At 45.7% G+C, this 14,006-nt stretch overlaps 2 protein-coding genes across 5 annotated transcripts; both read left to right on the forward strand.

The window, feature by feature from the left end:
• The first annotated feature begins 454 nt into the window (after nt 1-454).
• Nucleotides 455-3,797, forward strand: LOC127781235 (pre-rRNA-processing protein TSR2-like). The gene is made up of 4 exons (XM_052308166.1): nt 455-758; nt 1,257-1,348; nt 2,369-2,482; nt 3,319-3,797. Exons 1-4 carry the CDS (start codon nt 560-562, stop codon nt 3,508-3,510), a joined length of 597 nt encoding a protein of 198 aa, XP_052164126.1. The 5' UTR covers nt 455-559; the 3' UTR covers nt 3,511-3,797.
• Nucleotides 3,798-5,218: 1,421 nt separating this feature from the next.
• LOC127781426 (ETHYLENE INSENSITIVE 3-like 3 protein) lies at nt 5,219-8,643 on the forward strand. 4 transcript variants are annotated; one of them, XR_008018995.1, is made up of 5 exons: nt 5,219-5,358; nt 5,820-7,464; nt 7,582-7,786; nt 7,870-7,933; nt 8,248-8,643. XR_008018995.1 is itself a non-coding variant. In XM_052308379.1 (3 exons), the coding sequence occupies exon 2, from the start codon at nt 5,922-5,924 to the stop codon at nt 7,779-7,781; it is 1,860 nt and encodes a 619-aa protein (XP_052164339.1). In that variant the 5' UTR covers nt 5,219-5,358; nt 5,820-5,921; the 3' UTR covers nt 7,782-7,786; nt 8,248-8,643. The 4 variants fall into 4 exon arrangements, 1 of the variants encoding a protein (XP_052164339.1); XR_008018993.1 differs by having other exon boundaries at nt 5,820-7,786; XR_008018994.1 differs by lacking the exon at nt 5,219-5,358 and adding an exon at nt 5,531-5,569 and having other exon boundaries at nt 5,820-7,786.
• The last annotated feature ends 5,363 nt before the right edge of the window (nt 8,644-14,006 follow it).

The following is a 14,006-nucleotide window of genomic DNA, read 5'->3' on the forward strand; positions in this document are numbered from 1 at the left end:
TGGCCTAGACTTTTAAGTCAGCTTATTGGCTTATATGATTTATAAGCCAATGGATTTAATGTCCTAAGTTTAGTGGTGGAGTCATACATCTATCTCATATAAGCCAAAAAAAGCTTCTCCAACCTAGCTTTTGGCTTAATAGTGTTAGAGTGGCTTATGGCTTCAAAAAAGACAAATGAAAAAGCTGTTTGTTTGTTTTGGCTTAGACTTTTCGACTTATAAGTTAGCTTATAAGCCTAAACAAAGAGGGCCTTATTATAATCCAGCTTATAGTAATCTAATTTAATAATCTAAATTACAATGATCTTAATCTGAAATAAACAGCCTCTAGCTTATATTAGAAAATATGGGCAAGCGATGAGGCTCTAACAGAAGGCTACAAAATTCCCTTTCTCAGATTTTTCTGAAAACCAAGGGCTTTCATGCATAAAACAGCCTCTCCCTACCCAAAGTCCCAAACCCTTGTTCCGCTCGGTCTCCCTCTCGCGCATCCCCGCCGCCGGCTAAAAACCCCAAGCCCTCTTCCTCCCCTCCCAAGCGCTCTCTCTCTCCCCACGCCATGGCTGGATCCACTAGCGGCGGCGGCGGGGCGCTCTCGGCCCAGGCGGCGGCTGCCCTCGGCGAGGGGATCGGGCTGGTGTTCGGGCGCTGGACGGCGCTGCAGATGGCGGTGGAGAACCAGTGGGGCGGCCGCGACTCCCGCGCCAAGGCCGACCAGCTCGCCGAATCCATCCTCTCGTGGTTCGCCAACTCCAAGGGTATACTTGTGTTCTTCCTTTCCCCTCCCTGTAACATCATCATCATCTGTTATTACTTTTTAGTACTGTTTTTTGGGTGCGATCTAATCCAGGTAAACTGTTAGCGTGCCCCTTTGATCTATCTTAGGTTATCGCAGCGAGATTTTCGTTTCGGTTTAGGATACATGGGATTTATGCGTTGAATTGAACTCAATGGTAGAAAGATGGCACTTCTTCTTCTAACGAAGATTTCAGTTTTTGACTCGAGATTCTAAGTTTTGATGCGGCTACTGAAAAGAAAGCTATGCTATCTATGAGCAGATAGTTTCGGTTTCTCTGAGATTTCAACAGGGGATGCAGGGGAAGATAGGATTATGTTATTCCTTAATTGGAGGACGCCATTTGATTGCATGATTTGGCATGACTTATATGAATTTGCTGTGTGCTTTAGGTTTCAATTTTTTCTTGCTTCACTTTTATACATGTCTGCTTTTGAAATTAACAAGGTTTCTTGTCCAGGTAAACATTATTATGAAGATTTGGTGGATATGATGTATGACACAGTGTCCGAATCCTTCAATGCGGACTTTGAGGATGGTAGTGTTGAAGAGGTGATTGTTTCCTCTCCATCCATATTTAGCAAATGCCATTAACTTTTAATCTCATAAATTGTACTTCCTCCGTTTCAGGTTATAAGACTTTCTAGCATTGCTCACATTCATATAGATGTTAATGAATCTAGGCACACATATATGTCTAGATTCATTAACATATATATGAATGTGGGCAATGCTAGAAAGTCTTATAACCTGAAACGGAGGTAGTATCCCAAGTATGCTTCATGGTTGTTCCTTTTGTATTTTCATTCTGGAATTGTACCTTTTTCTAGCATTAAATCTTTAAAATGGTTTGCAGATGTCGCTTTCACTTCTTCTAAGATGATTCAATAGTTCATAGTACCTTTAATTTTCACAAGAAGTCGATCCGGCGCTAGGCTTTTTGGTAGAGAGATTGTTGGAGAACGCTTGCCCTCTGAGGCTCTGACACCGCAACTCACAACACACACATGCAACTGTGTGCACCACGTGTGTGCATGCTGAACATAGAGATGGCAATTGTTGAGGCCTGGATTTACATCATAGTCCATAGATTCGCATCCCACTGGAAATGCAAACTTTTGCTGCCCTTATAGGTGAGAAGCTTGTTAATGATATTATGACTGAACCCAGGTCAGTGAGGTGCCACACATCCGATTATTCAGATGGCTCTCAGTTCTTTCTTATTCATTTCTAGTTCTGCATATGAAGACCTTAACCTTGTTAGCCTAACAAGACCAAAGTCAGGATAATGCTCTTCCCAGTTGTTCATGTAAAAGATGATTAACCACTTAATAGGTCAGTGAGGTGCAGTGCTAGGTGTTGCCTAGGCGCTTGGTGTTAGCAGCTAATAATTTTTAGATCAAGCTCAAGGAATAGGAAATCATTCTCCACTTCTGTAGTAGAAATCTAAGACTGAACACCATGATCATGGCGAAATGTGTTGTTTCCGTCAAGTGTGTAAATGTTGTGTTTGTTTTACTTGCTTGAAACATGATATGTGCACGTTAATTTGAACTATTTTGGTGCAGACAGGTCGCTGAACAATTGTTGATTATGCATGAAGAATGCCTGCAAAGCAACTATTCTTCAGTTGAGAAGCTTAGGAACTCACGTGCTCAAGGGAATGCTGTTTCCCAGAGTAGAAAGGTACTGCAGTTTTAACAAATGATCAAGTGTTCCTTCTATACTTGCTTTATACCCCTAATTTATTTGTTGTAAATCTGTATTCACTTGCCTCTGAATATGGATTTAACAATTTGATATATGACTCCTTGAGTATGTGGTCTTTCTGATACGACCTCACATTTTTTTCCCCTGATTATTGTAGAAGCTAGTTTCAGTATTTTTATGTTAAAGGAGGATTTAAGGTCAAAGCGATCAAGTAGTGAACTTACATATGGTTGTAGAATAAGGGAAATATACATCACATAGCTTGATGCGAGTTAATAGTAAACTATCTTACATACTCGATTGTATGTAGATGATTTACCAAAAGGCACCTCATTAGCATTTCCAACTTGCTGCATAGACAACGAACGCACCTTGATCTACAACATCTAGCAGCTAAAATTAGCATTCTAGGTGGCGTTTGAATCTGCTGAAGATGAAGATTAAGTGTTTCACGCAAAACGAGGTGGTAATAACATGTGATTAATTGAGTTTTAATTATTATAAACTTGAAAAATGGATTAATCTGATATTTTAGAGCAACTTTCATATAGAAAGTTTTCGCATGAAATACACCGTTTAGCAGTTTGAGAAGCGTGCCACGAGTATCTAAAATTTCATCCCATTTCAGTTGGAGAAACGAACGCTGCCTTATTTTGCCAATTTTAGCATTGGTTCTGTTCCTGAATAATCCTTGGAGCATAGTTCAAAAGCTCTTTATAACGATTGCATCATTGGCAAGTCTGCTGGAAGCTTGAAATATAACTATACCGGAAACACAACACCCTGATAATTGTTTTCCTTCTCATGAGCAGATGGTGGTTGATGGAGACGATGATAGCTCGGATGACGAGGACGACGATGACGATGGTGAGCCTTCGATGATGGATAATGAAGCAGGCAGCGCGGAGAAGATGGCGGTGGACGAGCCAAAACCTTCCAAGCCTGTTCCTGACGCTGATGGGTGGACTACAGTGCCACCTAGGCGTGGTCGGGGCAAGAATTGAAAGTACAGAAGCAAAAACCTTGGCAAAGACTTTGCCCTTGCAAAGACAGTTTGCCAGGAGGTTCTCAGTGTCAAGTTTTGTTCTAGTTTTTTTTCGAGGGATGATGATTATGTTGTAGTATCCTTTACTTGAACTGAGCTGTAATCGTGTGACTGATCTATAATTCTACATTCAGGAAACTGTCTTATCTGTGTAATGTCAAGTGCCAGAAGACGAGCAAAAGAATATATCAGTTCCCAGTACTCCATCTGTCAAAAAAAAAAAAAACACGAATCAGATTCATTGTAGGATTTGATTTATTTTTTTTTAAGACCGGAGGAAGTATGTGGCTATCGTACCTTAAGAGCATGTCCGACATATACCTGAAAATCTCTCTCAAATTCTGTTTTTGGAATTCCTAATTTGATTTTAAGGTGTAAATAAATTTTTATTTCCAACATATATAATTCCTAATAATAAAAAGTGGACTTACCCCTAACTACCAACTGATACAGCGGGATCGTACGGAAATATGGAGCGAGAGTGTCTCCTGACTTGTGGATAGGAGGAGAAGGGGATCGCACGGAAATATGGAGCGAGAGTGTCTCCCGACTTGTGGATAGGAGGAGAAGGGGAATCCAATTTTTTGGATACATCTCTAGGAGAACTATCGGAGCAAGTTTTTCATTCACTCTAAAATAAACCTCAATTCTAGAATTGGGTTCTATTTAGGGATACTGTTGGTCAAATATAAACTATTGTGGTAATCGTCTATATGGGCCTCTGGTTTGTTGTTGAGGAGTGGACCTGTGGGCCGTAACCTCACGCCATCGGACACTAAACCTTTGTATGGGCCCTGTCTTGTGGACAACTGGAGCCATGGCTGTGTACCACTGAGGAGGATACATCGAACCTAGACGCTTCCTCGCCTGCTTATGTGTTCTGGAGCGACCAGGTTCAATGAACCTTCTCTAAATCCACTATATATAGAAACTTGGATGGAATCAAGTTTATCGGATTGGTCATATATCCTAATAAATGTAATCTTATCTTTTTCACAATAAAAAGCTAAAAACAAGGATTACCTATTTTGTTGTCATGTAAGAGGCGACAAAAACATTCTCAACCTTTTTTTCATTTAGTTAGTACAAAGAAAAAAAAGAAATCAATACCTCAATAAATTAACTTAACAGAAATACAATACATGTATGCCATACGACTCTACACTCATCCTAAGCGTTTCGTACACATATCGAAAGAAAGTCAAGTATCGCGCTCATTTAATTGCTAAGATACACGTTTGCTAGTGCATCACTCGTGAAGTCGACAACAAAAACAAGAGGTCGATATCTCTTACTTTTAAATGACAATGATGCAGTGCTAATTCAACAGACAATTTCACCACTCTCCGGCATAAAAACATATTAATTTCTAACCTTCAGAATTTGTTAAAAATATAACACTCCACCTATTATCTCGTATCAACAAAATCATAACATCTTTTATTTGTTCTGAGTTCTACTAACACACTACGCAGGGCTGCAAGTGTTAGATAGCAAGACAAACAAACACAAGGAGTGCACAGCATCTGTAAAAAAAAGGGAAAAAAAAAAAGGCAAAACACTCGAAACAAAAACAAAAGCACAAAAAAAAAAAAAACAACCAGCCTCTTGCGTGACGTCATCCCACCGCGGCTGCTTTCAATTTCCGCCACAGCGACTCTCTCCATTTCTTCCTCTTTTTGCCTCGTCCCCCCTTCCAAAATAAAATCACCATCACAAATCCAAACCCCTCCGCCTTGCAAACCCAGACATTCTCATCTGATTACGCCGCGGCGGCGGCGGCGGCGGGAGCAGCATCTCCGACGAGGTATGTGTGTTTCAATGCCGCCGCCAATCCATTTCGGCTGTTCTGAGGGTGGGGGTTTGTGGTCGAGGGATAGGTGGCGCCGTTTTTTTTCCTCGCTGCGCATGATTTTTTAGGGTTTGATTGGTTCGAGATCAGTCTCCGTTACCTGTATCCCCCGCAGGGTTGCGGCCTTTTGCAAGCGAGGTTGTGCGGAAACGTGTCGTCGTGAGAGGTGCAGTTTTGATTCAAGGGGCATATCATTTTCTGTTTGGGAATTTAGGTCGTGAGTTGTGATGGATGATGATATGTGTGGATTGATCTGGCGTCTGTTCTTGATGGTTTAGATGATACAGAGTTAGCAGATTAAAGCCAGGGAAATTTTTAGATGGGTTTTTGACATTTCCATGTATGATTTTGCAATTCTAATCTATTACTCTTATTTTTGTTAGTATTGCGTCTGACCACATGCATAAATTGGGCAGATTCCTCTATTGATGGTATCGTTGAACAAGCCAACTAAGCACAAGGAGTTGTCTCGGGTGATGAGATAATTTGGTTAAGGAAGGTAGGAAGCAGTAAATTCAATGGGCAATCCTTCTATTCTCACGGAGGATTTAGGCGATACGTCTGACTTTGAGGTTGATGGCGTCGAGAACCTCACGGAGAATGATGTCAGTGATGAGGAGATTGATGCCGAGGAGCTGGCCCGACGGATGTGGAAAGACAAGATCAAGCTGAAGAGGATCAAGGAGAGGCAGCAGAAGCTTGCTCTGCAGCAGGCAGCACTAGAGGAGTCCAAAACAAAGAAGATGTCTGAGCAGGCTCTCCGCAAGAAGACGGCGAGAGTCCAGGATGGGATCTTGAGGTACATGCTCAAGCTGATGGAGGTGTGCAATGCTCGTGGGTTTGTTTATGGGATCATTCCTGATAAAGGGAAGCCTGTCAGTGGTGCATCGGATAACATTAGAGCTTGGTGGAAGGAGAAGGTTCGGTTCGATGTGAATGGGCCGGTTGCCATTGCAAAGTATGAGGTTGAGAACTCAATGCTGGTTGATGCTAAGCGCAGAGGGGTCTTGAACCAGCATAGCTTGATGGATCTCCAGGATGCTACCCTGGGATCATTGCTCTCATCGTTGATGCAGCATTGCAGCCCGCAGCAGCGCAAGTACCCACTGGATAAGGGTGTCCCTCCCCCATGGTGGCCATCAGGAAATGAGGATTGGTGGATTTCTTTAGGCCTTCCAATGGGAATATCACCACCATACAGAAAACCACATGATCTTAAGAAGGTTTGGAAGGTTGGCGTGCTGATGGGTGTGATCAAGCACATGGCCCCAAACTTTGATAAGATCAGGAATTGTGTAAGGAAATCGAAGTGCTTGCAAGACAAAATGACTGCTAAAGAGAGCTTGATTTGGCTGGGAGTTCTTCGAAGAGAGGAAATATATTTTCGCAGTTCTGACAATGTTGGATCACAGATTACACACCGTAGTTCTCGTGAGGGAAAAAGTGATGATATATATAGCAGCAGTGATGAGTATGATGTCGACCATTTGGAGGAACCTCCTCGCTCTTCATCATCCAAAGATGATGTGGGGCGTCGTCAGCCAACTGCGCAGATCAGAGAGGAGCATACCTCTAGTCGACACAACAGAGGACGCCATGATCAGCAACCCAATCAAGTACTTCCTAGCAATGAAGGGACCAATGAATCAAGGAAGAGAAAGAGACCTAGTGGTCATTTACTTACTGCTGAATCTGAGGTTGAGGTAACACAAAAAGATGACAATCAACTAGCCATTGTGAGCAACGCATTGCCCAATATGAGCAGAATAAACCAAACGGAGATGATGGGCATGGCTAACCAGATGACAAGCCTCAGCCATGTCAATACAACTGAAACTCTACAGCATCAATATGTTCAAGGGAACTTCGTATCTTCTCCTGCTGCTGTGGTTAATAACTATAACAGCAACCAGATTACAAATGTTAATCCTTCAAGGATTTATATGGGATATCAGCCTTTAGCATGCCAAAATAATGGTCACACAAATCCATGGTCTGAAGACACTTTTCAGGTTGATGTTGGTCCACCACCTATTGATTTTACTACTAATTCTTCGTCAGGTGGTAATCATTCTTTGCCCATGAAACAATCACTACCAAAATCTATAGATGATCATGTGCCTATTACGGAGACTGGGGTGTTGGCTGATAGCAGTTCATATGGTTATCATATCACAGCCACAGGTAGTAGGAATTCAACCTCTGTTGCTGGCCATGGAAATCAGCTCATGGGAGATCCTTTCGACAGTGGTACTGCTGATAAGTTCAATGGGAATTCGTTTGATGGATTGCCTTTTGACTTCATTGGTAGTAGTCCAATCCCTGACATCGGTGTATTGCTAGATGATGATGATATAATGCCATATCTGGGAACATAACCTAGGTAATTCCTGTACTTGTCTAGTTATTTTATTTCTCGGTTCTTTGGTTACATATATTTACTTTTTCTTGGTACTTGCATGATAGGCAACTCTTTTGCAATTGTACCTCTTGTTAGAACTGCGACATCCAGAAATGTAAATGGTGGCAGGTAATTTAAATTTTCCAGTAGGAAATCTTTCTGAAAATGATGATTTGGAAAGAAACACATGAGTCTTTTTGTGTCACACTATAAGTAATGGAAACCATGGCACATAGTGTTTTATGTATATATATATATATATATATATATATATATATATATGTGTGTGTGTGTGTGTGTGTGTGTGTGTGTGTAGAAGTGAAAGAAAGGAAAAGGAAATGAAAAGTAACCTACCTTTGAACACTCACTGAATTTCTTGTTCTGACTTTCACTCGAAAAATTTCTTGTTCTGAATTCTGAATTCTCAATCTGTCGTCCTGCAGAAGTTCCTGTATCGTTCATTAGCTAATCGCTGAGAACTTGAGAAGGGCGCGCTCATCATGGCATGCTGGTGTTCCGCTTAACCTGCTGCAACCAGTGAAGGATGCGTCGTGCCAATGATCTGTAATTTGTACCCATCGCTTTTAATTAGCCTGTTCTGGATTATTTAGCCTGGCTGTAAAAAAGCTCATAGAAACTCGCTTAGCTGGAGAATTTCCTGCAATGCTGGATGGTTGTATACATTTTTACCTGTGGTACCATGTTAATTTTGCTCAGTTACTCATAGATAAATCTTGATGTATATGAGACATGTTCATTGCAGCTAGCTCAGACATAATAATACCTGAATTCTTGCATGCTGGAACCTTAATTGTTCCGTGCTGGAGGTGGCAAAAACTTGATGTGCTTTATGTAGCCAAATCTTTAGACTGAATTGGTTCTGCCTGTTTATACTTGCATCGAAGCCGCCATGCACGTGAGAGATGAAACGTGAAGAGGAGAGGGGCAAAGGGATATAGTGATCGAGCAGGTTGCCGGCAAAGGACAGCAAGGTATATGGTAGGAATTTTACAAGAAAGTATCTCGAGGTATCTAAATTTTACACTAGAATTTTTAATATCTTGAGATACTCAGTACGTAGAGCTACTAAATTTTACACTAAAAAATAGAATACTTTTATATACATTTTTAAGAATGATACGATTACCCAACGGTATATATGTTGGCACGGCCTGTTAGGCCCAACAGGCGATATGCCTTTTTCCCTTGTCCTTTGGGTATTCTACCGATCCCTCCTCTTTTATTTTCTCTCCTATAACTATGTGGAAGACTATGTGGAAGACGTATACGCACATACATCATTATATATACATACCATAATCTCGTACTTGCAAATGTAACTCTTAATATATGCTAAAAAGGTGAAGAGCAGGGGTTAGACACTAGTGGTTAAAGAGCGACTGAATCTAGTCACTAATGCGCAACCACGTATATGATTTGAGAGCACCGGAGAAGTTGTTTGAACCTCGATGGATAGAGTTATACATCCACGGTTTTGCCATCACACTTTTTTTTTGTGTTTCCTCTTATCCCGATCTCCCAGATTATGTTGAGCTCATGTTTCAAAGTCATAGCTAGTTTTAAATGGTAGATCTCAGTATTGTGATTCATTTAGGATTTTATTTGTCACTTCTGTTACTCGGCTTTGGTTTTAGAAAAGCTAATAGTACAATAGAAAAGTCTTAGTGAATTATTTTGCATTTAGTTAGGTATCTTTGACTTAGCAGTTAACACACCTTTCGACTCAGCGGCTAGGTTTTTTTTTTAACGACTCGCACGAGACATTGCGAAATTCTATTAATAGAGTAGGAAAAAAATTACAAGATTACAACCCTGTAAGGTCGTAACTAGGAAAAATAAAAAAATATACCACTACCCACTCACCGACAGCGCCAACACACAGGTTCCGGAGAAGGCTAGCATTGAACTGGTTGCCGCTAAGCGTGACCCATCGCTGCTAGGCCAACAAAGAAACACATACAAAATCGTCCAAAAAAGCCCTTACAACCAACACAAAGCCCAACTCTATTCTAGAGCGTGCTTGCACCAATCGTTCGAGTGGTTTCAGCAAGGGGATGCCTAAACGACGTCTCCAAGGAGGGAAGCGACGAAAAACCGCCGCCGTCGTCCGTCAAAATCTCAAAAGAGTCAAGACTGGGCTTTCGCCCGGCAACCACCCTTGAGGGATGAGTGTCACGCCCCGATCTAGCCCCGAGCGGAACTAGCCCGTGACGCTCTAAATTAACCTGTTAATCGATACCAGTCCCAGGAAACAGTGCTGGTATCACAGGAAGATAGTATATCACAGCAACAGAGGTCTCTTTATTATAGAGTAGGAGTACAATCATGTTGGGCTGCAGACAGATCCCGAGCTCACAACTGCATTACAAAAGGGAAAGCGGAAGCCAAGACTTGGACCAATCATCATAGGTGTGACTTGGGAACTAGGCCGAAACCCTAAAACTCATCGTAGCCGACTTGCTCCTGGAAGAACTCCTCGTCAGCGGGGGCCATATCATCTTCTTCAGCAACTGGAGGGGGGGATTATTTATATAGAGCAAGGGTGAATACAGGAGTACTCAGCAAGCCATGGGAATTAAGTGTTTAATGCAGGCTTCAAAGGAAAGGCTGTTGTTTTTGCAATTGATTTTATTTAAACTCCTTTTTGAAACAACTAAGTGAGTGCTTCTCAAACGACACGGATGGGACAGTGCGTCTCGTCCGGTCGGAGTATGTGCAATGTATCAGTCTTTGAATTGATCAGGGTTGGCACCCGGCCAACAGCTTTCAAACGGCCACCCGGGCCTGGCTGATCCCATCAACCGCAGATTTTTCAAAACATCGAACCCATTCCACAACAGCAATTTCACAAAGCAGTAGTCAAGCAAAACTACGCTAGGAATCACCTCACATCCGCCCATGACCATGGGCACGGCTGTTCGAACAGTTTGTTAACCTCTGCAAAGGGGGTACACTTTACCCACACGACATTACTAACCCGGATCACCCAGCCCGTGCAGAACAGCCACGTCTGGAGACCTTGAGGCTTTCATGACAAGACATTTCGAAAGCCGACACAGGTTTACCATATGCCAACGAGAGGGGTCCCAAACCAACACCAGGTTAGGTCCCGGACCATATTGTGCCAAGAAGCCCGGGGGTTCTCCCCGACACCAACCCGTTGAATCCACATGTCTCTTGGCATCAAGGCTCCCCCGATTAGCAATTTACTCGGCCAGGGGTGTCCCATTTCACCTATGTGGTCGCACTTGTCTTATGTTCAGATGAAATTCCAAGGAAACGGTCCTTAAGTGCAAGAGCGGGAAACCGTACTCCCGGTACGTTCCCCGATCCGCGATTTTGGAAATTCATTTAGTTCGCAAGCACCGACCCAGGTGTCGGGTTTTCCAAGTCTTTTGTAAAACCCAAGTTCTACCCATCGTTGGATGTTTTATATTTGAGGGGAGGTGTTCCGATGCACGTGCCTGAAGGCCCGTACATCGAAGCACAACAGTCGACAAAGGGTTAAGTGTTCAATAATTCACGGAGGGTAATTACAGCAATTAGGATTGGGGGCCGGCAGGCTATCTCGCAAGCCGCGGCCGAATTACTTGTGTAGATCCTATTCATGCAATATTTGGGGAAAAGAAATACTTAGATTTAAATTATAGGTGCAAGATGATCAAAGGTGACTTGCCTTGCTCAAGATCTTGAGCTTGATCCTCGAAATCCTCGCACCGCGGGTCTTCGGGCTCCGAAACTGCACGCGAAACGGGACAACTCAACAAACGGCGAAAATAAAGCCCTATTATTGACCTCTAAGCGTGCCATTAGATAGATCTTGAGATTTGAGGAATTTTGGAAGTTGAACGGAGTCAAACGGACATACGGTTGAGAAGATATTGAATTTCTAAGATTATTGGATTTTTGATCTAAAGGAAAAGGATTTATTTAAATCCTTTTTGAGAAAAGAAAAGAAAAGAAAGAGGGAGGGGAATTAGACTTCCCTCGGGCGGCTAGGGCGTGGCCCGAGAGAAAGGGGCGGCTCGGCCGAGCTTAACGGGCCAGCCGGCCCGAGAAGGCGGCCCAAGGCGCGCGCGCGGGCGGGGAGGAGAGAGAGGGAGCCGGTGGGCCGGGTCCATTTCGCGTGGTCCCGAGTGGGACCTGCTTGTCGGCGGCTCGGCTCACCGTGAGCGAGGTGCACGCGGGGCGTGCTAGGGTTTGCGAAGGGGAGGCGCGGCGCATGCGCGGTTCGCGGCGGACGCGGTGTGCGGCGGGCCCACGCACAGCCTCACGGCTCACCGTGGACCATGCGCACGGGGAGGGTGGAACGGAGGGAGCGGCTGACCGGGTCAGCCGATTCGGTCGTGCCGAGGTGGCACCGACGTGGCGCCTACGTGGCTGCCATGCGGGCCGGCTGGAGAAAGACGAAGGCGCCGGCCGCGAATGGACGGCGGGCGGCGGCGGTTTCTCCGGGACGCCGTGCGACGACGAGGGGCGACGGGGTGTACACCGGAATGACGAGGGAGAACGAGAGGGAGCGAGCCAACGGCTTGGATTCGCCGGAGGGAGTTCGTCGGCGGCGGATTGCGGCGGCGGCCACCGGCAGCGAGAGAAGAGGGGAACGACGGCGAGACGACTAGGGTTCGATTCCTCCAGACTAGAGCATCTACACGACCTCGGGATTGCATTCCTTGCGACGGATTAGGAGGAAACGCACCGAGGGTGGCCGGCGATGAGAGGCGCTACCGAGCTCGGGCGGCGACGGCGGCGAGCACACAGTGGGCGGCGGCAAGGCTTGGGGCGGCGCCAGCTAGCTACGGGAGGCTACACAAGCTTGTATCGAAAGCTAAGGGGAAGAGGGGGAACGAGGAGGGAGAACGGGGAGATGCACTACCGTGCGGGACGGGGCGCAATGACGATGGGCCGACGGCACGGGAGTGATCTCTCCGGCCTCGGGCCGGGAAAGCGGAGGAAGACGATGCACCCGAAGTCCCCTTCACGCGTCCTTCGCACGCACCAGCTATCCCGGTGCTTGGCGATGAACGGCGGAGGCGAGACAGAGGGGCGGCAATGGCGCGGTGGTGGCGAGCGAAACGGGAGGAGGAATCGATGGGAGGGCGCCTTGGTTAAATAGGAGGCGATGTCGGTTTCGGAACCGACCTAGGGCGGTCAAGGGAGCGAGCTAGCGCTCGGCGGTCACGGCCAAAACGGCGACAGGGGGGTGACGCCGGCGGAAGAGAAAAGGGAAAAGGAGGAGAGAAAGGGGGGCTTGCCCCTTGCCACTTTGGGAAAAGGAAGAGGGAAAGAGGGCGACGCGGCAGAGGGAGGAGGAGCTCGGCCTCCATCCCTTGGAAGCTAGCGCGTGGAGGTGGCGGGGCCGGGTCGATGACGACGGCGATGACGGCGGACCAGTTTGGAGCGGAGCGGCAACACGGGCGGCAGACGCAGGGCAGGCGCGGCAGGTGCTGACGGCGGCAGCGACTGGCTGGTCGGCCACCACGGCGTGCGCGCGCGGGAAGCAACGGGGCGACGCGACGATTTGGGCGGCGTTGGCGGGAAGCAGCAGCGAGGGCGGAGGGCGCTTGGCTCGGCGCGGCTCACGCGCACGCGCACGCAGCGCACGGGCAGAGCGAGGGAGAAAGGGAGAGAGAGAGAGAGAGAGAGAGATGGGCCGGGAGGAAATCGGCCCACCGAACCTGAGGAAGGCAAAATAGACTTTTGTGGAGGAATTCGATTTGGGAAGGGAAATTGAGATTAGGGTTTGGATTTGACGATGGATCGGGGATTCGAGATCCGGGAAGGCACGGAGACTGACTGCAAGCGAAGAAACAATTTTCGCAATTAGGGTTTTTAGAATTTAATTTTTCCCGCTAGGCGCCACGACGGAATGGGCGCTACAATGAGATGGCACAACAACGCCCTCAGGAGGGGTAATGAATCATCGTTGTCAGTCCGGCCAAGGCCGGGCTAGATTTTCACCCGCCGCTCACCACCTGCGAGTCCACGGCTGACGCACCGATACTGCACCACCGCCCAACCTCTGCCGACATGTGGGACCGCTCAGCGGCTAGGTTGAGTTAGTCTATTGCGTGTAAAGCGAGTTGGATTATTAGCGTGTCATTAATTAAATATTAACTACTAGTACAAATTAAAAATAGATTTATTAATTTGTTTTTTTAAAAGATCTTCATATAGAAAG

The sequence above is a fragment of the Oryza glaberrima genome, chromosome 8 (genome assembly GCF_000147395.1).
Source record: "Oryza glaberrima chromosome 8, OglaRS2, whole genome shotgun sequence".
In the NCBI taxonomy this organism is placed as follows: Eukaryota; Viridiplantae; Streptophyta; class Magnoliopsida; order Poales; family Poaceae; genus Oryza; species Oryza glaberrima.